The 23,172-nt window shown below is 60.5% G+C and overlaps 1 protein-coding gene across 4 annotated transcripts in view; it reads right to left on the bottom strand.

Moving 5' to 3' along the window:
- The window catches only part of MTA1 (metastasis associated 1), a 38,902-nt gene extending 26,454 nt beyond the window's left edge, over positions 1-12,448 (bottom strand). For all 4 annotated transcript variants that reach the window (XM_036842837.1, XM_036842838.1, XM_036842839.1 and 1 more), the window contains exon 1: positions 12,315-12,448. In XM_036842837.1, coding sequence (XP_036698732.1) covers positions 12,315-12,342 — 28 coding nt within the window. In that variant the 5' untranslated portion in view covers positions 12,343-12,448. The remainder of the gene's footprint in view (positions 1-12,314) is intronic.
- Between the last annotated feature and the right edge of the window lie 10,724 nt (positions 12,449-23,172).

Below are 23,172 nucleotides of genomic sequence, written 5' to 3'. Positions count from 1 at the left end.
ACTGATGAAAACACGGTGCCCTCCCCTAAAGCCGGGAAGAGGGCACGGGAGTCGACCCACTGCACTGCTACTCACCCACAGGTCCTAGTCGGTGCCACGAGGAGAAAAAATAAATACATGAAAGGCGTACAGACTGGAAAGGAAGAGAGAAAACTCTCTAAATGCAGAGGACATGACTGTCCACAGAGAAATTCCCAGAGTTTACAAAAAGCTATTAAAACTAATGAGTGAGGGCTTCCCCGGTGGCACAGTGGTTGAGGGTCTGCCTGCCGATGCAGGGGACACGGGTTCGAGCCCTGGTCTGGGAGGATCCCACATGCCGCGGAGCAACTAAGCCCGTGAGCCACAACTGCTGAGCCTGCGCGTCTGGAGCCTATGCTCCGCAACAAGAGAGGCCGCGACAGTGAGAGGCCCGCGCACCGCGATGAAGAGTGGCCCCCGCTCGCCGCAACTGGAGAAAGCCCTCGCACGGAAACGAAGACCCAACACAGCCATAAATAAATAAATAAAAATAAAATACTTTAAAAAAAAGAGCTTCTCCCTATGTTAAAAACAAAAACAAAACAAAACAAAAACTAATGAGGGGCCGCTCTTGCCTTGAGATGGACTGCATTCTGCCTATGGCATGTGCTGCTCTCTCCATAAACCTGCTTTCACTTAAAAAAGAAAAACTAATGAGTGAGGGTTTAGCAAGCTCATAGGATACAAAAATAGTGTACTAAAAGTACCATTTACAACAGCTCACAAGTACTGAAGTATTAATTTAATAATCTACAGATCTTTAAAGATCAAAAGCTCTGTGCAAAGATCTGTATGCTGAAAACTACAAAACGCTACTGAGAAAAACCAACAAAATCTAAATAAATCGTAACATAAGATATCGTGGATCAAAACACAGACCATCAACCTTTTTCGGTACAGGGCCAGAGAGTAAATACTTCAGGCTTCGCACGACAAGAAGCTAAACCAAAGATATCACTTAGGTATTAACATAATACATTTCCACAAACATTTTGCCAATGAAATTAAAATTAAAACAATAAAAATTGAGTATACTTTTTTGTGATAATCCTGGTCTACTAAGGAATTCTGTTTTGGGGGAGGACAATTTGCTTCATCGGGGCTCAAGTTCATGTTCTGGATCGTGAAAACCCATCGCAACGTCCCTGTTAATGCCGACCCGTGACGCGGCCTCTATGTCTTTCTGCACAAAAAGTACCCAAACAACGATATCCATCTGCAAGCGTGAAATTTTAATTGAGCACACTCATTCTGGACTCCCTGAGATTTCTCTCGACCTTTCCCTTTCAGCATTTGTGCAGTGAAGGGTGAACCCAGCAGGCTCCGGTCGTCCACACCCTGCACGTCCCAAGGAAGGTGTGGCCCCTGACCTGCTCCTGGGCGGTTGCCCCAAAGCCCCTGGAGGGTCCTGCCTGATGGGAGTCTGCCCACCTGGGGGCATGGGCCACACAGACCACGCCGACAATGTGATCTGCGGTGGGCCAGAGGTCAACCTGACCTCCGGAGGGCTGGACACGAAGGCCAGCCACGCTGATGGTTAGCCATGGCTACGTGACCAACCTGGATACACACCCTGGACACCGAGTTGCGTGTGGTCTCACCATCTGTGGCCCTGGGAGAGGCCAGCTGGAAGCCTTGACCTTTTCACCTTTGCTGATTCTGGTGTATATCCTTTTGTTGTACTAAACTTAGCCATGAGGGTGACGGCTTTGCTGACCCAGAACTGCAGCAGGTGACACAGTACAGATGCTGGGGCAGCTCCTCAAGGCAGCTAAGTGGCTTCCGAAACACAGAAACCTCCTTCGCACTTGCACTGCAGCCCAAAACACACCGCGGGGACTGTGGTCTGAACTCAGAGAACATGCCCGATGCAGATCTGGGTCAGAATGGAGAGCCCATTTCTCGTTTTAACATCTGACAGTAAGAAACCGTATAAAGCAGTCTGTGATTCAAACAACGTCAGTCATCACCAAAATGAATGTATCACAGTATAAGTTTGCAGTAAGTGCCATTTCATGTAATTTTCAGATGAATTCATTAAGGACCATTATCAAGTATGCAGCAAAAACTAATTTCCAAAGGCACTCCGTGTTTGATACTCGTGGTTGAGAGTGGTTCTTCTCATTGTGAAAAATTCTAATTTCTGCCCCGAGTTTAAGAAATCACAGTAAAATTTAACCACCGCTACACCCTCAAGCTGCTGCACGGTAGGGCAAGTCAAGATATTCAGCTTCCACCTTTTTTTTTTTTTTGGCTGTGTTGGGTCTTCACTGCTGCGCACAGGCTTTCTCTAGTTGCGGCGAGCGGTGGCTTCTCTTACTGTGGAGCACAGGCTAGACCTAGGCGTGCGGGCTTCAGTAGTTGCAGCACACGGGCTCAGCAGTTACAGTGCTTAGTTGGGCTTAGTTGCTCCGCGGCACGTGGGATCTTCCTGACTCAGGGCTCGAACCCGTGTCCCCTGCCCTGGCAGGCGGATTCTTAACCACTGCGCCACCAGGAAGTCCTCAGCTTCCACTTCTGATAAAAATTCACAGAACTGATGATGGCTAACTCCTCGAGGTCAAGTGCAGCTCACTGTTGACACAACAGGTTGGGTGAAGCACGAGACTCAACATTTTGCACAAAACGCCCGTTGACAAGCAGCCCCACGGACAACGGGCTTCAGGCACCTGATGTGTTAACAAGCTTTGTCCAGGTGTCCAGCCAAGCCCTGTTCTGCTCCATACACCAAATTCTGTTGGCGCATATAGCAGTTTGTCCTACGAATCAGCTCACGTGGGTACGGAGGCTGAGAGGTCAGATGATCTGCTGTCTGCAAGCTGGGGACCAGGAGCCAGTGGTGAGAATCAGCCTGAGTCCAAAGGCTGAGCACCAGGAACCCCGATGTCCAAGGACAGGAGAGGATGGATGAGCCAGCGCAACGAGCAGGACGCCAGCCCCTCGCCTCTCCGCGCCATCAGGCCTCACGGACTGGGCGCTGCTGCGCTGGGAGGGCTCCGATCCAGGCTGACCTGTCCCGCAACGCCCTGGCAGCCACGCCGGAAACGACGTCCCCCCCGGCTCCCTGGCCGCCCTGAGCCCGGCCGGGTGGACGCAGCGTCCTAGTAGAGCCCACTTCAGTCGGCACGAGGTTGGCGCTTTCCCCACTTCTCTGCACATCTCGGCTGTGCCTGGTCCAGGCAGACTCTTCACACAGGCCGGTCTCCTCGCGGGGAGCCCACCCCGCGCACCCCGCGCCCACCCCCAGCCCCTCAGCCTGGGCAACCAGCCTCCCAAAGGCTGCTCCTGGGCCAGCCGCCACCGACACGACTGAATGACGTCACCACCAGTAACCGGCTTCGCCTGCCCGGCCGATCAGCGAGCAGACTCTGTTGGAGGCTCCTGTCCGGTTCGCGAACTTCCGTGAAGGAGCCCTGCGGCTGCACCCACGCACACTGCGTCCCTTCGGCACAGCGCTCACGCCCCTACAGCCACCACCTCCCAAGCCCGGGTGCCCTGCTCGCTCGGCGGGGACGGGGACGGGGACGCAGACCGGGCTCCGAGCCGGTGAGTTACGACACGTGGGTGTGATCCGCAATGACGGCACCGCAGGTGGGCGGGTGAGCCAGTGAGGTGACCTCACCACCGCTCGACCACACTGAGGCCCCAAAGCAGCCAGAGGACACACGCAAACGCACAAGCACGGCTCGTTCCAACACGACTTTATTTATGGGCACTGAGATTTGAATTTCATGGAATTTTCATGTGTCCTAAAGTATTCTTCTTTTGATTTTTTTTTTCCTCAACCATTTAAAAATGTAGGAACCGTTCGTAGCTCATGAGCCACAAGAGAACAGGCAGGGGGCCGCAGCCCGCCAGCCCCTGTAGCAGAGGACTCGACCCTGGCAGCGATGCCAATTTTCCCCCACACTGATCTCAACCATAGTCGCAACGTGATCCCAATCAAGACGCCACAATCTTCTTTCTGTAGAAACCAATAAGCCAATCCTACACTTTACATGGGAAATCCGAGACACCAGAATAGGCTAAACAATTTGGAAAAAGGACAAAGTCAGGGAATTCCCTGGCAGTCCAGTGGTTACGACCCTGCACTCTCACTGCCGAGGGCCCAGTTCAATCCCTGGCCAGGGAACTAAGATCCCGCAAGCTGCATGGCACGACCAAAAAGAAAAAGAAAAAAGAAAAAGGACAAAAGTTGGAGGATTCCCACCTGAGCCAGATTTGCCATGAAGTTACAGTAATCCGGACGGCGTGGATTGGCAAAAGCATGGCCGCATCAATGGAAAAGAGAGGAGGAACAAAGGGAAGCACGGCGAACGGGTTCGACCAAGGTGCCTGCAGATGGGGGGGCGGTCAAGACGTTAACAGGTGGAGATGGACAACTGGACGTCCACACGCAAAAGGGGAAGGACCGAGAACCATCACCTCCGCCACACACACAAAAACGGACTCAGAATGGGTCATGCACTTGCAAGTAAAGCCTGGAACTATAAAAATTCTACAAGAAAACAGGATAAAATCTTTGTGACCTTGGGGTAGGCAGACTTCCTTCATACACTTCTCTCTTATAAAAGAGAAACTTTGCAAAATACCTATCTCGCAAAGAACTGAAATCCGGAATATAAAAGAAACTCTCACAACTCAACAGTAAGCTTCTTTCCAATTTTAAAAACCGGGCAAAGGATTTGTCCAGGCGCCTGACCAAAGGCACAGGGATGGCAAACAAACACGCGGAAAGATGGCCAGCGGCACGGATGCTTAGGGAAACATGCATCGAAAGTCTAGTGAGATGCCCTGTGTGCCAGTCAGACTCCTGTGCAGGGGACCCGGGACCCTCAGCGTCGCTGCCGGGGGCACAGCAGAGTAATGAGGCTGCACTGCGGACAGGCGACTCCGCCAGGCCACCCCACCCCTGGGCACTTTCACCCACGAGAAACACCCGTAAGAACATACGTTCACACTCAAAGCTGAGCACAGGTGCTCCCGGTCGGCTGCACTCAACCACCAAAACTGGAAATACGGGCTTCCCTGGTGGCGCAGTGGTTAAGAATCCGCCTGCCAATGCAGGGGACACGGGTTCGAGCCCTGGTCCGGGAAGATCCCACATGCCGCGGAGCAACTAAGCCCGTGCACCACAACTACTGAGCCTGTGCTCTAGAGCCCGCAAGCCACAACTACTGAGCCTGCGTGCCACAACTACTGAGCCCGCGTGCCACAACTACTGAGCCTGCGTGCCACAACTACTGAAGCCCGCGTGCCTAGAGCCCGTGCTCCGCAACAAGAGAAGCCACGGCAATGAGAAGCCCGTGCACCGCAACAAAGAGTAGCTCCGCTCGCCGCAACTAAAGAAAGCCCACGCGCAGCAACAAAGACCCAACGCTGTCTAAAATAAATAAATAAAATAAATAATTTTTTTAAAAAATTATATATAAAAAAAAAAACCTGGAAATGGCCCAGCTGTGATCTGAACGTGAGGTCCTTCCAAAAGTCACGCTGAAATCCTAACCCCAAAGCCATGGTATCTGGAGGCAGGGCCTTTGGGAGGTGCTTAGGTGGGGCCCGGGGTGGGATTAGTGCTCTTACAGGAGACCCCACAGAGCTCCCCAGACACCGAGGCTGCTGGAGCCTTGACCTGGGACCTGCAGCCTCCGGAAGTGCAAGAAGTTGGCATCTGTTGTTAACCAGCCCCCAGTGGCTCATGCCTTGTTACAGCAGCCTGAAGGGACCGAGCCGACCCCCGTGTCCCTTCGCTGCTGAATACACCTCGGTACCTCCATTCGATGGAACCTATTCAGCAAGCAGAGGCTGAGCCACCGACACGAGGACACGTTCTGAACGCGCTGCACCCCGTGAAGGAAGCCAGCGTGCTGCATGACACCCTGTAAAGGGCATCGGCAGCAACAGGGACAGATCGGGGCTGCCAGGGCTGGCGTGGGGGGCAGGCGGGCTGACTACACAAGGCAAGAGGCACACTCGTGGGCCGTGGAAGCAGCCTAACCGCCTCCCCCTCCTGGCCTGTTTAGGACCACACACGTGGAAGCGTGTGCGGCAGTTACACAACGGTGTGCGTCGGCCCAAATCAAAGAACCGCACACATAAAAGGGTGTTGAAAAGCGTACTTCAATAGACCTAACTCTAAATGTAAAAAATACACACAGGCCGTTCCCGTTTGTCTCAGTAATTATGTTCCCTAATGTCACCACTAACACCGAACTATCCTGAACTGAGCCATCGCCCCAGGGGGAGCCCAGGGTCAGGGTCCCGCCAGCCTCGGGCCACCTTTTCATCAGCAGATCGACATATAACCTGTCCTCTGTGAGTCTCTGTTTAAAGACACCGTATCCGGTACGTATCGTATCGTCCACTCATGAGTGTTGGGCCCGTAGCCTCCCTGCGCTTAGGGACACTGGACGCACTTCATGGCTATGCTGGCGGGCACTTGAAACACTGAAATCTCCAACTAGAAGCTCAAAAATTCAAGCGGCATGGTCCTCAACAGGCCGGCGGCTCCACCGGTTACACATCAACCTTAGGGAGGTGGCGGATTCGCAGAGACGATCCGTGAGGAGTGATGAGGCCGGACAGGATGTGTCCGCTGAGCAAGCGGGCGCGGTGGTCACAGCCAGGAGGCCGTGCGAGGGGCGCCAGCGGGGACAGAGGCCCCACGAGAACACGGGCGCACACCCCAGGAGGGCCAGGCCACACCTGCCGCCGGACCGCCGTCAGCATCCCTCCAGAACCGACTCCCACCAGGTGCCCTGGGGCCGGGGAGCCCGCAGCGGGAACGGCGGGGCGCCGGAGGGAGCCAGACTCCCGACCCTGCAGGACCACGTCCGCTCTCACCTGCTACACCTGGGCCCCCCGAGCCCAGAGCCAGGCCGCCTGCACGCGGGCCCCCTCCTGCTCCTCTGTCCTCGCCCCGGCGGCTCCACCTCCCCAGCCAGGCCTCCCGTGCACACACCCCACTGGACGGAGGCCGGGCCCTGCCTGGAGGGGCAAGGGGCCGACGACCACGGGGCCCGGCCTCCCTCCAGGGGCTGGAGCGCAGGGTGGAGGCTGACGGCCGGTCACGTGGGCGCCAGAGGCCGGGCCCCAGGCCTGAGCACGGCCGGTGCCCCCCACATCTCTACAGAGCAAGGGTCCCCCACATCTCTACAGAGGAAGGGTCCCCCACATCTCTACAGAGGAAGGGTCCCCCACATCTCTACAGAGGAAGGGTCCCCCACATCTCTACAGAGGAAGGGTCCCCCACATCTCTACAGAGGAAGGGTCCCCCACATCTCTACAGACGGAGGGACAGAGCCGTCCTCACCCGCACGCCAGGGAAAGCCCGGCTGGTGCCCAAAGCTGAGCTCACCGGAGCACGTCCCCCCACGGCCCTGGGCTGGACCCAGTCCCCTCACGCGGGGCGTGGCCGCCTCTCAGAGGCGACCTCCTGCGACCCCCAGGGGAGCCCCGCCCGCGCAGCCCGAGGAGCCCACTCTGCCCGACGCCCACAGATGGACCCTCAGGGAGCCGGTGTGGCCGCCCGGACCCCCGCCTTGCAGAGGGCAGGGAAGCGGCGGGCCTGCCCTCCAGGGGTGCCGAGCGCGGGGTCCCTCTGGGCGTGCTGCAGCCACGCCCCTCGCTCCCGAGGCAAGCAGCCCCCACCTCCGGTCACCACCGTCACACGCCTCACCCAGAGGAACCTGGGCCTCTGTCTCAGGAGCCCGTGCCCAGCTGGGACCCCTGCGCAGTGACAAGAGGGCCAGGACCCAGTCAGGGGGCGGCGGGGGGCCACCCAAGGGCGGGGCCGGATCACGGGGCCCCGAAGGTGCTGGGAGTTGACCCTCCACCGCAGGAACCACTAAGCAGTTTGAAGCAGGGGAGACAGAGCAGACCCGCTGCTCAGAAGGGCCATCTCCTCAGGCAGCCCACGAATCGCAGCCAGGAGAGGGTCAGGGCGCTGCAGGGCCGGGAGAGCGGGCGTCCCACGAGAAGGCACAGCTCCAACCCGCGTCCCACTGACCGGGAGCGGGGAGGCCGCAGGGGCCTGGCCAGCGCGAGACGACGGGCAGCGTCCCCGAGGCCACCCCTGGCAGCCCCGCCCGCCAGGCCCTGCCCAGGAACCGCACCCCGACGTCGGCCTGGACCCCCCGGCTGTGGAGACGGCACCAGCACCCTCGTCCGTCCACACAGGGGCCCCCAGGGCCCCGGGAAGGCTGTGCCCGCTGCCATCGGACACGGGCCCCCTGCTCCCTGAAGACAGACGGGACAGGGGTGCAGGGCGGACAGAGAGACCGAAGGCAGGAGGACAGGACGTTGTGTTGAACATCAAACTCTTGAGAGAAGGCAGCTGGGGGTCACGGGGGGTGCGCCTCAGGGCACCTCACCACCCTCACCCCGCCCCGAACTTCAGCGGGAGGCAGCCGGGAGGAGGGGCCCCTGTGCCGACCTCACCCAAGCCACCCTTCGGGCCCTGCATGTCCAGCACCCACGTCCACAGGTCCGGACGCCCTGGGAAGGCCACTGTGGACTGCAGGGGTGCCCGCCCCGCCACGTGAGAACGGCACCGCCTGCCCCAGCACGTCCCTGCTGGCCCCGCACAAGTTTGGCATTTTCCCGCGTGTGGATGTCTTACCTAGTCAGAAGTTAAAATTAAACAAAGAAGCATTTCTGACAACAGGACAGGATACAGATGACAAAGACAAAACAGCAAGGGCAACGGAGACACTGTCAAGCTTCAAGCTGCCCGGAGGACTAGGGTGTTCCTATCACCTTTTCAAAATATATTTTTAAAAATCAACTATCCAAGAGAATGGGCGTTAATTTCTTACGCCAGAAGAAAAAAAGAGACGAGGCCTGAGGGGAGACGGTTGCAGCCCGCCCATTAAAAACACACCCACCGCCCCAAACAGTGACCACGGTATCGGGCGGCTCCCGGCTGTTGGTTTTCGCTTTCTGTCCTGAAACATGACAGAACGTCTCTGCACAGAGACAAAAAGAGGCGCCCGTGGTGCCCTCAGTCCACGGCTCGCTCCAGAAGACTGGCCAGGTGCCCCCACTCCCCACGCAGAGCGCAGACCCCAGAGAAAGAGGGGTCGTGGACCCTGAGCCCGCCACCCGCGTCCACGCCTCCTCCGCCACGTTTGCTGTCGCCGCCGACAGCAAGCCTCTGTCCAGGCTGGGTCACCTCCCGGGGAAGAACCAGGCCCTGTCCCCTCCCAGGCTGACCCACTCCGCCCAGCCGGTCAGCTGGCACAAAGCTGCAGCCGTGCCTTCGCCCCGCCCAGACATCCTGGCAGGGCCTCGGGACGGCCTGCCAGGTAGGATGCAGGACACCCAGAGAACGCTGGGCTCCGCTAACTACTTTCTAGCGCATGTCCCTCCCGCGCAATATTTGGTACAAACTTACGCTAAGAAACTGTTTATCTGAAATCCAAACTGAACGGGCGTCTTGTACTTTCCTGGCTGAGTCTGGCACCTTTGGAAAAGGTAGAGCGTCCTGAGTGGAGACAACGGGGGCGGCGGGGAGGGGGGCTTTCCCAGACTCTGCTCCTGCAGTGCTCCCCAGGCCGGCGCAGGCTGCCCAGGCAGGGCCAAACCCCAGCAAGAGAGAGGCGTACCTCCCTCTGTCTGGGCCCTGAGAAATCCAGACACCGCCCCCCAACCCCGAGCAAGCAGCACCTCAGGACAGGACGCCAACCTGCCAACACCCCGCCCACCGGGACCACCGGCCTTGCAGACCCATGAGACAGCGCCTTGGGATTCCATACAGAAACTGGGGACGGGACTGCAGGGACCAAGAGGGAGTCCAAGTGGAAGCGGTCCTGCAACACAGGCCCTGGGAGGGCCTCCAGGACACCCTCGGGGGGACACGCAGACCACTCCCCTGGAGGAGGCACCGCAGGACACAGAGATCCTGGTCAACACCGTGGGGAAACTGAGGCACGGGAAGGTCTGAGGGTGGCCAGGCCCCCACTGATTTCGCAGCCAGATAGGTGGCTCGAAGCCCACATGTCAAGGAGTGGACACAAGTGGCGATCGGGGCATCCACGGCCTGGATGGGGCATCCATGGCCTGGATGGGGCGGTGACAGCTCCCCTTGGAACCAGTCCCCACAGGCAGGCACAGTGGGGGTCCCACCCCCCAAGGCGGGGGCTGGCAGAAGCGCCCGGCAGCGGGTGAAGGCGCAGCAGGGGTCAGCTGAGGGCCTCCAGCCCCCGGCCGCCGCCACCTCCTCCTGCAGCCTCCGTGTCTCCTCCAGCCAGGAGCTGGGCGCCTCCGTTCTGCGGACACTGCTTCGTTTATTCAGCGTGCCAACGTGACCGCAGGGCCAGCGCCTGGGATGGGAGGTAAGACCACACCTGCCGAGGGGCTTCTGGCTGGCTAAACCCAAGGGGGCACCGGGCGAGCTGGAGGGTGGGCAGACCGGAGGGGCCTCAGGCTGCGCAGGAGGCCAGGAGGGGTCTGCACTGCGGAAAGGTGGTCCAAGAGGGCACGGGTTCGGGGGTCACTGAACGGGCAGCTGCAAGAGAGGCAGGGGCCCTGGGCTGCGCAGCTGGGCTGGGGCAGAGGCCGAGCTACCAGGGCGGAGAAGGCGGCTCAGTCCTGGGGGTGACCCTCCCGCCTCCATCCACAGATGGCCGGCTCCTGCTTGGAGCGGCGAGGCTGGGAAATGGACAGGCCTGTCCCGGAGGAGCCCCTACGCTGCAGCCCCCTCCCCACAGGTGTCCGCCAGGGACCTGTGCTACACGGGGTACAGGCCCCGTTCCCGTGACCACCTCTGAGTCAGAGCGAGCAAGGAAGGGCCTGACGGCCAGGCAGGTGCTGCACAGACCCGCTGCACAGGTTGGGGTGCACACCCAAGGTCACAAGGCTGGCTTGGCACTCGGGGTCACCTGGCCAGCAACAGGGTAAACTGAGGACAGAGGAGACTTGGAAAGCGAGGCCAGCACCGTCCTCAGCCCTGACACACTCCACCAAAGGTGGGCAAGTGAGCATCTCAAAGTCTCAGAGAGCTTGGGCACCTCACCTCCCCGTGAAGGACCGGCTCAGAACCCCATGGAAAACCCGCGGCACAGCCTCCCGGAGCCCCCTCCCCACGAAGTGGGGCAAGGCCCAAAGCCGGCGGCTTCCTGGGGCCCAACTGGGAGGACGAACAGCCCAGGAAGGAAGCCCCCCAGGGCCTCAGCCAGCTCAGCGGCCCCCTAACCAGGGGGCTATCTGCCTCTTCCGCACCCTTGCAAAGCACCTCCCTGCAGGGCTGGGGAAACAGGACGCAGCAAAAAGTTTGGGGGTGTCTTAGAAAAGCATGCTCGGGGTGACCACAGGCTGCTGAGGACCCGGAGAGGGAACCCTGCCAGGGGAAGCCCCCAAGCACACGCCCGGCCCAAGGGGTAGCTCTCAGCCGCCCCTGGGCTCCCACGCATGGGGCTCCCCACCCCAGAGGGGACCCACTCTCCACCCCAGCACCCGAGCCAGCCCTGCCTGCCCCGGTGGGCGCTCCACACCCCTGCGGCCCCCAAACTCCCGCTCCCAGGAGGGCAGCCAGCACCCCCCTCCCCCGACCACGTGCTCCTGCTCTGCTCCGGGGTGGGGGGCTCCCGCCAGGTCCCTGGCCCAGAAGGATGCTCTGAGACTCCAGAGCCTTCCACAGTTCCTCTGCCAGGGCCCAACAGGCTACACGGTCGGCCCCCAACAGGTGGGCAGAGCCCCCGCCTCCCTGGTGCGCCGCTCGGCCACTACCCGCACCGGCTCGTGAGGGCCGGCCCAAGGGGTCACTTCGGGTTGGGACGAGCATGGCCGGGGCAGAGGTGGCGGTGGAGGAACGGGCTGCTCAGAAAGGGGGGGGGGAGGGGAAGGAGATGGGGTGGGGTGCAGAAGAGTGGGTGAGCGCTGCCGGGGGAGGGGGAAGGACGGCCCAGCCGGGACGGCCTGCAGCGGGGGAGGGGTGCAGAGGCGGAGGGAGGGGACCAGAAGTGGGCCGATGGGGGGGCTGGGCCGATGGGGAGGCGGGCGGAGGAGGGGAAGGGGAAGGGGAAGAAGGGAAAATGGGGGAGGGAGGGACACGACGGGGGACCCGGGCAGGGGGTGCAGAGGGGACCCGGGCGGAGGTATGGCGAGGCCCGGGGCGGCGGTTTGGGACCGAGGCAGGGAGGGGAGAAGAGATGGGGGGCGGAATGGGGCCCGGGGGGGGATGGGGCCCCGGCGGGGGCTGGGGGGATGGGGGCCGGCGGGGCCCGGGGTGGCAGGGTCGGGCCCGCGGCGCATAAAGGCGGCGGCGGCGGCGGGCGGACAGGCGGCGGCCTTACCTCCGACCCTGTACATGTTGGCGGCCATGTCCGGCGGCGGCGGCGGAGGCCGCAGGCTGGGCCGGGCTGGGCGCGGGGCTCGGCGCGGGCGGCCGCGAAAATGGAGGCGCGCGGGCGCGAGGCGCGGGGGCGCGGGCGGGCGGGCGGTTTAAAGGGGCCGCGCTGCTGCTGCCGCCGCCGCCGCCGCCGCCGCCGCCGCTGCTGCTGCCGCCGCCGCCTCCGCCGGCCGCCGCTGCCGCCGCCGCCGCCGCCGCCGCCGCCGCCGAGGCCGCGCAGGGACCGAGGGCCGCGGTGCGGGCGGGAGAGGAAGAGGAGGAGCGGCCGCGGGGAGGGAGGGGCCTCGGGCGCAACCGCCCACCGCGCGGGCCGTTAACCGCCCGCGGTCGCGCGCTCCCCGCCGCCCGCCCGCGGCCCCCGGGTCTTCCCCACGCCCCTCCCCGCAGCGGCCCCCCCAGCCGTCCACGCCGGTCCGAGTCCTTCCTGGGCCTTCCCGCTCCTCTTTCCCACCCTCCCTCCTGTCGCAGGGTCCCCTCCGAGTCCCCCACTTCCCTGAAGCGCAGCGGCCCAGCCGCGGCCTCTTGACTCCCGGCCCGGCCCTCTCCGCTCACGCCGGGGGTCTTTGTGCCTGCCCCACGGCCCAGCCCCACGGCCCGCCTGGACAGCGGCGGCGCCCCCATCCCACCTCCGTGCGGGCGCTGCCTCCCCGGACTGTGGCCTGAGGAGAAGGCCAAGGGAGGCGCGTGGCCGTGCCCAGAGGACCCTCTGCGAGGCCCCGCCTGAGAGCGGGGGTCCCGCAGGCCTCTCTGACACGGCCCAGACCCCGCGGCTGCTGGGGCGGGGGGCGGTGCGTGCCCAGAACAGCGAGTCTGGACGGGCCCCTGTGGGTGAGGCACCTGCCTGTCCTCCCCAGGCCCGGCAGAACCTGCAACCGAGTGTGAGCTTAAGGTCCGAGGATGGTGGGGAGCGCGGTGGCCTGGGCGCACCCCGCAAGGAAAAGCAGTGGGTGCAGGGGGAGTCCCGGGTGGAGAGAAGCGGGTACCCGGCCACGCTGGGAGCCAGGACCAACCTGGCTGCTAGGAGGCCAGCGGAGGGAGGTGTCGGGGCCCCAGGGTGACTGCTTGTCCACTCAGGGACATCCCTTCGAGACACGGAGGGGAGTGGCGAGGGGGTGGAGCTCAGGAGAGGCCCCGGCCGAGCACCTCCGCCGTGATTGACGGCGGCTGCAAGGGAGGAGCTTAGGGCTGAGGATATTTAGGCAGGTTCCCCAAGGGGGTGCGCTGGGGGTGGAATGGTCTCCCTCCCCCCAGGCCCCCGTCCTAGCTTCGTGGCCTGCATCTCCTCATCTGGACAGCGAAGCTGCAGCATGAAGTCCCCTTCCACCTACACCTAACAAGTCGACCATAAAGTTAGTTAAGAACCACCGATAAGTGCCCAGGCAGGGCTTTCAGCTTTCCGCAGGGCCGCCCGCCTGCCAGCTGCAGCTGCGGGGAGAAGCAACAAAGGGCGGGGGCTGTTCTCCTCCCTGGACGGGCCGTGGGGGTGAGCGGCAGTCCGGGCTGACCTCCACCGGAAGCAAGGCCACGGGCCGCGTCTCAGGGAAGCCGCTGGAATAACAGGTCTCCCCCTCCCAAAGCAGAGTGACGTCTAATAAACCCTCGGGAGACAGCACAGAGCCCCCGCTCCTCCGTTGGCTTCCACACTGCTTTCCCCTCTCCAGACTAACAAAAAAGGGGGATTGCATGCAATGCCCAGCCCTTACACCAGCTCAGCGGCAGGCCAACAGACCCGAGACACCTTGCAAAAAAGACTTAGGAATTCATCCATTTAGTAGCAGAGGAAGTAGACATTCAGGAGAGAGCCGGGAGGGTGTGTGAAGGTGTGGCCACATCCTCGGCCACAAGGACAGCAGGGGGCGGGGGTGAGGCGCAGCGGAAGAGACCTGAAGAAGCAGAAGACAACTCCACAGAAGCCCTGGAATCTTAGGAGCTTGACAGAATGTGAGATCGGTAATCAGAAGTCAGAGAGTAGATGGCGGGACAGCAGAATGAGAGCAAGGTTTAAGAGCTGAGGAAACACAGTTCCTCAAAATCATGCCGTCGCTGGAACAAGGAACAGCGAGGGGCAGGATGTCGGGTGACTAACAGGGAAGGCTGTGCGGTCCAGTGGGGAGCGGGGGAGAGGTGATAAACATGACATTACGGGCCTTGAAGACAAAGTGATGAGGGTCAGGGGACAGGGTGATCATAGTGGGGGCACTGTTTGTCTGGAGAGGCTGGGACATCGGTGAAGGAGGGACCCATGGGAGTCCAACGGTGGGTGAAGTGGCCCAGAGGCCACTCAACGGGGCCGCGTCCTTGTGCAGGGCCTGGAGAGCCCCGAGTGACCTGAGCTGACCTCTGGTGAGGGATGGGGGAAGCAGCAGCAGACGTGGAGGCAAGAGGCCTCAGAGGAAGGCACACGGTGCCAGAGGCCGTGCGCGGCTAGAAAAAACTCTCAGAGACTCACTACAAGAAAGTTCCCCCGGAGTCACCTCGGAGCCTCCAGGACCACGGTGGGGTGCAAGTCACACGGAGACCCACCTTGCCTGCTTACTGAACTTCAGGGATTCTTAGAAGTGTTTTTCAGAGAAAGCATGTCACATACAAAGACAAAACCCCAAGTTGGCCCTGTTCTCTCCAGCAACATTCAAAGCCTGAAGAGCAAATCGCGAGGGTAAGAAAGCTAAACTGAAGAATCCTGCCCCAGCCAAGTTCTCATGCGAGTTTAAAGGCCTCAGGAAAACATTTTTAAACCTAGAAGAACCTGAGAAATAAAGTTCTTTAAAAATGTGAAAGCTGACCTTTAAGACAGCCAAGAAAGATGTAATTGAAACAAAGACTGAGTGGGCAGGTGCTGGCGGTGAGCTCGGCCCCCCGGTGGGATGCAGATATGACACGTGGCGCGCAGGGGACGGGAGTGACTTTGCAAGGTGGGCCGGGGCCAGCGGTGAGGTGCCCGCACACTTCACCGTTCAAAGCCCGGCATCGGATGGACGCACACCACCCAAAGCCCAGTGACACCCATCTCTCAATGTTTGTCGTAATTTCTAAAAATAATCTTAGCAAAATCTTGTAAACTTGGGGTGAAGAAGCGTTCATCTAATTTCAGCGATCATGTTTTCCCTTAGAATTAAATTTTTAAAAATTTGAAAGGAGAATTCTACACTTATTCTGGTTTTTTTTTAAGATTTTTTTTTGATGTGGACCACTTTTAAAGTCTTTATTGAATTTGTTAACAATATTGCTTCTGTTTTATGTTTTGGTTCTCTGGCCACAAGGTATGTGGGATCTTAGCTCCCCGACCAGGGATCGAACCCACACCCTCTGCATTGAAAGGCTAAGTCTTAACCACTGGACAGCCAGGGAAGTCCCTATTCTGTATTTCCACATATCCTCTCGCCTCTGCCTAGGCCTTTAGAAATATCTGAACAACCTCCACCTAATGTCGACAGCGCGGTCCTCTCGATGATGAAATTGTGGGCGAGATTTTTAAACTCTATTGCTGGATCGCTGAATAGTGAGCAAGTGTGCTTGTAAAGCCAGTGAAGTCATTTTTTTCAACCGGCAACACTGGGCAGTGACTGACTGCGGCCCTCGGTAGGGCATGAACTACACACACCTCCCAGGCGCCCTGCCAGCCCTCGGGGGGGGGGGGGGGGCGTGCCCTGTGGGCTGGGCTGGGGGGCTCCCCGTTCTGCTTGGGGTGTCCAGAGTGGCCTCTGCTCCTGCTCTGAGCCCACCTGATCCACGAGCACAGGCGGGTGCTGGGGTACAAGGGAGACCACACGGGATGGTGGCCGTCCTCTCTGCCACAGGAGAACCTAAGCAGACCCCCTGCCCGGCGGTGTCCCTGTGAGTCTGGGGAGGTGCATTGCTCCTCCTAGACTTCAGGAAGGGACCTCCCGGTTGGGAAGCAGAGCAAAGGGACACTGCAATGCCCACCGTCAGCAGTGACCGGGGGCAGTGTCCTAACCAGAGTGGTGCTGTCTGACCTGTCTGCTGGGTGACCCCCTCCTCTCATCCGGGTTCCCAGGCCCCCTTAGACCCTCCTCTCTTCCAGGGGCTCCCAGCTGGGTCACTGGTGAGGTTGGGACCCGGTCATTCTCAGCTGGGGGCGGGGGCGTGTCCTCTGCTCTTGGGATGTTGCGCGGGCCCCAGCCTCCAGCCACTCGATGCCGTGTGCCCCTCCCTCCGAGGTGTCACATCTTCACCCCAAACCTGTGGCCGTGCTGGGTTACGCGGCAAGGGGGAAGTTGAGGTTGCTAACCATGTGGCCTTAAAATACCATCCTGGGGTGTCCAGGCGGCCCCTCATCATCACAGGGTCCTTAAAAGCGGAGGAGGAGGCGCTGCGCTGCTGGCTTTGAAGATGGAGGACGGGGCCCCGAGCCAAGGCGTGCCGGCGCCCCGAGGAGCTGGAGAAGGCTGGCGCCCCCAGCGGGAAGGCAGCCCTGCCCACGCCCTGATCTCAGCCCAGCGAGACCCGTTTCAGACTTCTACAGAACTTAGCGTCCATGGATTTGTGTGAAGACACTAAGTCTGCGGTAACTTGTTAGGGCAGCGATAGGAAACCAACACACCCAGGGTGACAACAAAACCATCTGCAGCACTGTCACCTGTCCTGGGGCTCCACGCCTTACTGGAGTGGGCCACAGGCTCCACCAGGGGAGCCCCGCGACTTCTGCTGATGTGGTGAGGAGTGCTGGGTGGTCCCAGTGGGGGAGACCTGGTGCAGAGGAGAGGCCCTCTCGCAGGACAGAGGGCCGGCCAGCCCAGCATCCTGGACCCACCCCATCCAACTGCGGCCTCATGAGACACTCTAAGTGAGACCAAGAGACCTGGCAGGGTGAGCCCAGTGAGGCCCTGGACATGGAGTCCTTTAAGGTCACTTGGGGCAGAGAACTCCACAGCACTTGTCACCTCTATCATAACTGTTGGCACTTTAGCATGGGAGGGGCTCCTCCTGGCCAGCATGGAGCCTGGCCCAGAGCAGGTTCTGGCCTTTGACACCTACTCCCCACTTCACCAGGGTCCCTGAGAAGGAGGGGGAGGGAGTCGTGGTGTCCCCCAGGGCCCAGCCTAACCCTCACCTCCACCCTTCTCCCCCACGTCTTAGGACACCTCCCCCAGCCCCAGCCTCCACCCCACATCCCTGCGGCCCGCCACTAACCCTAGGGGTCTAGGGATCCTGAGAAAGGCACAGGCCTGGAACAAGATTATACTCAGGGGACCCCAGAGAGAACAGGGTGGGGGCCTAGCTGCATGATCTTGGAAGGCTTCCTGGAGGAGGGGCCTGCGCTGAGGCCAGGATGGGCAGGTGGGGTCGCAGCACCTCAGCAGCTGGCTCTGGGAGGGAGGCAGAAACCCAGGCGTTGCCCTCACCCTGGGCCTGGGGGTGGGGGTTGATTACCTCATCTTGCCCAAAGCCCCCCTCCCTCACGGCCACCCACACACACTGCCCCCAGTCAGCCCCTGTCAGTCACCAAGTCCAGGGGATGGCACCGCACCTGCTGCCCTCCTTCCACCCCCCCACACGGGCTGGGAGCCTATCATCACCTCCCTTCTTCCCCTCCTCCCACTTCCTCTTCCCCTCCAGCTTGGTCTCCCCAAAATGCAGCCCCATGTCACCCCCAGCCCAGAACCCACCCGCCCACCCCTCAACCTCGGGGCATAGGCAGACACCGTGGCAGGCCAGGGCCAGCTCCTCACAGCTACCCCACCCTGCCTTCTCAGGCCCTGTCCCGCTACAAGCTCCCTGTGCAGAGACGGGTGGCATCACCTCCTCCAGGAAGCCTCCCTCTGTGCTGGGAACCTCCTTGGCTCCCGCAGGCTCTGGGCTTCTCCCCATCACGGCATCACCCCCAAGTTACATGTGCCCCTGTGGGCCTCCTGGAGAGCCAGTGCTCCTGGGCTGGACGGGCACCAGTACCAAGCAGTTCATGACCAGAACCTCCCCGCTCCTGGAAGATCGCTGGTCCCACCTCACTGCCCCTGCAGGCAGGCACCCAGTTCCCCAAGGGGCGAGGCTCCCCAGCCCAGACGCCTTCCACGCAGGCCAGCTAAGGGGCTGTGCGTGACCCAGGCCCCGAAGGGGGGACTGCCAAGGCCTCGCACCCCTCCCAGGCCGCCCACGGTGGCTTGTCCCCAGGATGACGGCCCCTGGGGGGTGTGGGCAGCCTCTCCTGGCAGCCCAGAGGGCCATCTTGGAGGGCCACTCTGCCCTGTCCCTCAGGCCCCGCCAGGTGGCCCCTTGGAGATTGGGCTGGGGCAAGTCACCCCAACCGGAGGTGGCCTCCAAGGCCTCAGGGGTGAGTGTTCTGAGGAGAGCGCAGCCAGACGCCCTCCCAGGCCTGTTTTCTCATCCCTGGGCTGGTCATGACTGTCTGGTGGGCACTGGGGAGGGCGCAGGGGCCGTGCGCCCCAGACCTGGCAGGCCGCCTCCCCAGGACCCACAGGAAAGGCACCGAAGGCAGACAGGCGGGGCTGAGTCGTCTCTTAGGAGGGCGGCGACCTCGGGGCCTGGGCCTCCAGAGTCACGTTGCGCCAGAAAGGCGCGCTCCGGACCAGGAAGCCTTGGAAGGCGCTGCCGGACTCGGCGGACCTCGGTGGATGGGGGAAGAGCACGTCCTTGTCCACGTCCTCGGACACCAGCTGGGCCACGATCTGCGCGAGGTCCTGCGGGGACGGCGGGGCCAGGGGGCGGGGCGAGCGGGGCGGGGCGGGGCGGGGCAGGACCGGGCCCTCGGCGCACCCCGCCCCGCGCACCCTGTAGGAGAGGGTCGCCCCGGCGAGGCCCGGCCTCTCGCCGCCGCCCAGCACGGCCGGGCGCCAGCGCTCGTCTATGCTGACGTTCCGGCGGCGGCTCGGGGGCCTGCTCCCCTGCGGCTCGCACACCTGCGGGGACAGGGCAGGGGTCCGCGCCGGCCGCGCCTGGGGGTCCCGCACCCGCCGACCCTCTGCACCCCCCACGCGGAGGGGGCCGCTTCCAAAGTGCGGTGCGCTCGGCCTCCCCAGTGCCGGCGGGCGGGCAGGTCCTCAGCCTCTGGTCCTGGGGCCTTCCGTGGCCGTGCCCGGCGGCTCGGCCCCTGGGCACCCCGGCCAGCACCTGCCCTGCCTTCGCGTGCACGGGTCGCCCCCCTGCATGCTGGGGGCCATTACCGCGGAGGCCGTGGCCCTCCGGCTGCTGCCCGGTCCTGGCTGGGCAGAGCTGGCCCACACTCGGGGGAGGCCCCAGAACAGGCAGCGAGACTGCGGCCGCCTCAAGAAAGGCGGACCCAAAGGTCAGCCTCCTCCCCAGGCCCCTCTAAAATGACCATAAAGAGGCGTAGGGCGAAAAATATCGCTCAGGCGTCCATAGGGACACAGGAACAGGCAGTGAGGCACGGGCGTTGGAGGGCTGTCGGCAGAGGCTGGAACGCGGTTACTAGCGGGCAAAGACCAGAAGCGGGTTGCACCGCTGCAGGCTCCCTCCCCGCAGGGAGACCTTCCCAGGTGGGCTGTCCGTGAAAGACCCTCAGAGCCTCTCCTGCTCTGCCCAGCCAGGGAGCCATCCCGCTGCCTCCCTGGGGGAAGCCAGGAGGTCACCCTCTGGAGTGCCTTGGGGGGCAGGGGAGGGTGCCATGCTAAAAATAAAGAGAGGATTAAGACAAACTCAGTCCCCATTCCTCAAAAAATTAAAAATAGAACTACCATATGATCCAACAATCCCACTTCTGGGTATAGATCCAAAGGAATTGAAAGCAAGTCTCAAAGAGATATTTCTGTACTCATGTTCATAGCAGCATTATTCACCGTAGCCAAGAAGTGGCTGCAACCCAAATGTCCATCAACGGATGAATGAATAAGCCTAATGTGGTCCATCCACACAATGGAATATTATCCAGCCTTAAAAAGGAAGGACATTCTGGCACAGGCTGCAATATGTGTAGTGAAATAAGCCAGTCACAGGAAACACAAATATTGTTTAGTCCAGGGATCCCCGGCTCCCCCCCACCCCCGCCAACCAGGCTGCGCAGCAGGAGGTGAGCGGCGGGTGAGCGAGCGAAGCTTCATTTGCCGCTCCCCGTCGCTCTCATTACCGCCTGAGCCATCCCCCCCCGCGGCCCCACCGTCGGTGGAGAAATTGTCTTCCATGAAACCAGTACCTGTGCCAAAAAGGCTGGGGACCGCTGTCTTAGCCCACTCATACGAGTTACCTAGGGTCATCAGATCTGTAGAGTCAGAACATGTAATGATGGCTGCCAGGGCTGGGCGAGGGCGAGGTGCTGCTTAATGCGGACAGAGTTTCAGGTTTGCGAGATGGAAAAGTTCTGGAGATGGGTTTCGCAACAATGCAAATATACTTAACACTACTGAACCATACACTTCAAAATGGTTAGGATGGCCCAAAAAAAAAAGTGATACTTGGACCCAGAAACACGCACAGAAGGAAGATGATGTGAGAAGACACAGGGAGAAGATGGCCGTCTACAAGCCAAGGAGAGAGGCCTGGAAGAGACCCTTCCCTCGCAGCCCTCAGAGGGAACCAGCCCTGCTGACACTTTCATTTTGAACTTCTTGCCTCCAGACTGCGAGACGATACATTTCTGTTGTTTAAGCCAAAGAAAGTGAAGCCCCCAGCCCCTCTTCCCACTCTGCACCAAGAACAGTGGCAGCCTGGCTAAGCTCCCCTTCTGCGCAGGAGAGGGGAGGGGTCCTTTCTGGGGAGAAAGGCCAGCCCCAGAGAAGAGGCCTACAGACACTAAGAGTGGGGGGTGCCCAATGCAGAGCAACCCAAACCTGCCCGATCACCCCACAAAGAGCGTGACCACTGGTGAGGCTGCCTGGCGCACGGGGCCTTCAGCCAGCCCTGCGTGCCCCACTCTTCAGTGTAGACCAAGAGCGGCCCCCGCCCCCAATCTGAGAACGTCTCCAGTGTGAAACACAGAGGCCAAACCACCAACCCGGGCAGAAGAAACTCAGAGGACAGGGAGCTATTACAGGGAGCAGAAGAAAGCAGGCCACCTCCCCCTGTAACTGTTGTTCTCCTAGATTCAATGTACCTATGAAACAAGAAGAGGATGATGTGAAAAAGGGCTGTTCAGAGAACAGGGATGAGCTCTTTCAAGTTAAAAATATGATGTCAGAATTAAAACTTCTATAGAAGGTGCTGGGGTACACTGTTGACCCTAGTTCGTCACTGCCTTCCTGTCATCAAATCCTACACCTCCCCTTTAACATGTGACGTCACGCCGGTTCCCACTAGAGTATATTTTCCTGCCTCACTGATGTTGGGCAGGTCCACAGGATGCTGACAGAGCACATGCATTGCCAGTGTGGTCTGAGTGGGCCTCCTGAGATTCTGTGTCCACACGAGCACAGGGTTTGCTGGGAAGACCTCTGAGGGTAAGAGGCATGGAAGACACACAACCTGCGAGCGGAAAAACAAAAGTTTGCTGTTGTGAATCATGGAAATTTTGGAGTGGTTTGTCACAGAGCATCATTACAGCAAATGCTGATAATAGAAGGGGTGGCAGCAAAGCCCAAAAAGCCAAGGTAACAAAATATGAGAAAATGGGAGAGTCAATCACGTAGGCCCAACATCCAACTAATAGAGTTTTCAGAAAGAGACAGAACAGAGAAGATGAACACACACACACACACACGCACACACACACACACGCACACACCACGAAGGGAACAGACTGGCACCAGAGGACAGTGTGGTGATATTTCAGAACCAGGGCAAGCGGAGAAAGAGGCTGACTTCCAGAGACTAAAAAGCAGGGCACATACAAAGGATGAGAAGTCCGCAGGGTCCAGGGCATCAAGCAACCCCACTGGAAGCTGGAAGGCAATGGAACAACAGCCTAAAAAGCCTGAAAGAAAATTATTTGCCACCGAGAATTTTCACCCAACCAAAGTATCACTCAAGTGTGCAGGCAGAATAAAGATATTTTCAGAACTTTAAAGTCTCAGGACATTGAGTATCTTCAGGGCCTTCTGAGGAGCTGCGAGATGAGGGGCTCCAGCAGACAAGGGGGGAGCCGGCAGGAGGGACACCCAGGGCCCAGGAACTGGGGGTCCCGGCCAGGAGCGGCAGGGAGGGTCCCTGGGTGAGGCAGGTACAGGGTGGCACAGAGGCAGGGGTGGTGGAACCCCCAGACCTGAGGGGTCAGGTCGTTTGTCGAGCCGAGTGTCACAGTTTCTCTGGAAAGTTTGGGAAAGAATCAATAGTCAGTGCACAGAAAATGAAGAAGAAGGGGCAGGAGGGCGCGATTATTACCTCCAGGGAAAAAGAGAAGTGGTCGAGAAGAGAAACCTCGACATTTGAGGAAACTTCCCCACATTCAGCTGTGGGCAGGCTTCCAGGGGTCACCGGGGAGCAGACATTCGCAGCAGGTTGAGGTAAAAGGATGGGCCGACTCCAGGTCCGGGGAGGGGGAGGTGTCTTCGGGGCGGGTGCGGCCCGCAGTCCCTGTGGGGGAGCCGGCAGACGCGGGCAGCTGAGCCATGACCCCGCAGGGCCAGGCAGGGCTGCTGTTCTCAATTATGCGCCCGCGAGTGGTAATAAAACTGGCATAAGATTTTGCAAAGAGATCGAAGCAATTAAGTAGACTGACCTAACAGAGAGCACACACAGGGGACCCCCATTCTCACCAGCAAGAGGAACCATCGTGCACACTGGCCGGGCTCCAGGCCACGGGCAGAAAAGACCCCCCGTGGGCCCAACTGGAAACCAGAACAAGGTGCTTCTGTGGGCGCGGACGCAGGAGTGGAAGGGAAACCCAGTCCCCGGGAGGAGCCAGAGGGGACTCCCACCGGCCAAGAGGGTGGCCAAAG

The sequence above is a fragment of the Balaenoptera musculus genome, chromosome 2 (genome assembly GCF_009873245.2).
Source record: "Balaenoptera musculus isolate JJ_BM4_2016_0621 chromosome 2, mBalMus1.pri.v3, whole genome shotgun sequence".
Classification (NCBI taxonomy): domain Eukaryota; kingdom Metazoa; phylum Chordata; class Mammalia; order Artiodactyla; family Balaenopteridae; genus Balaenoptera; species Balaenoptera musculus.
Note: the sequence above shows the minus strand (reverse complement) of the source record. Positions and strands in the feature narration are given on the sequence as shown.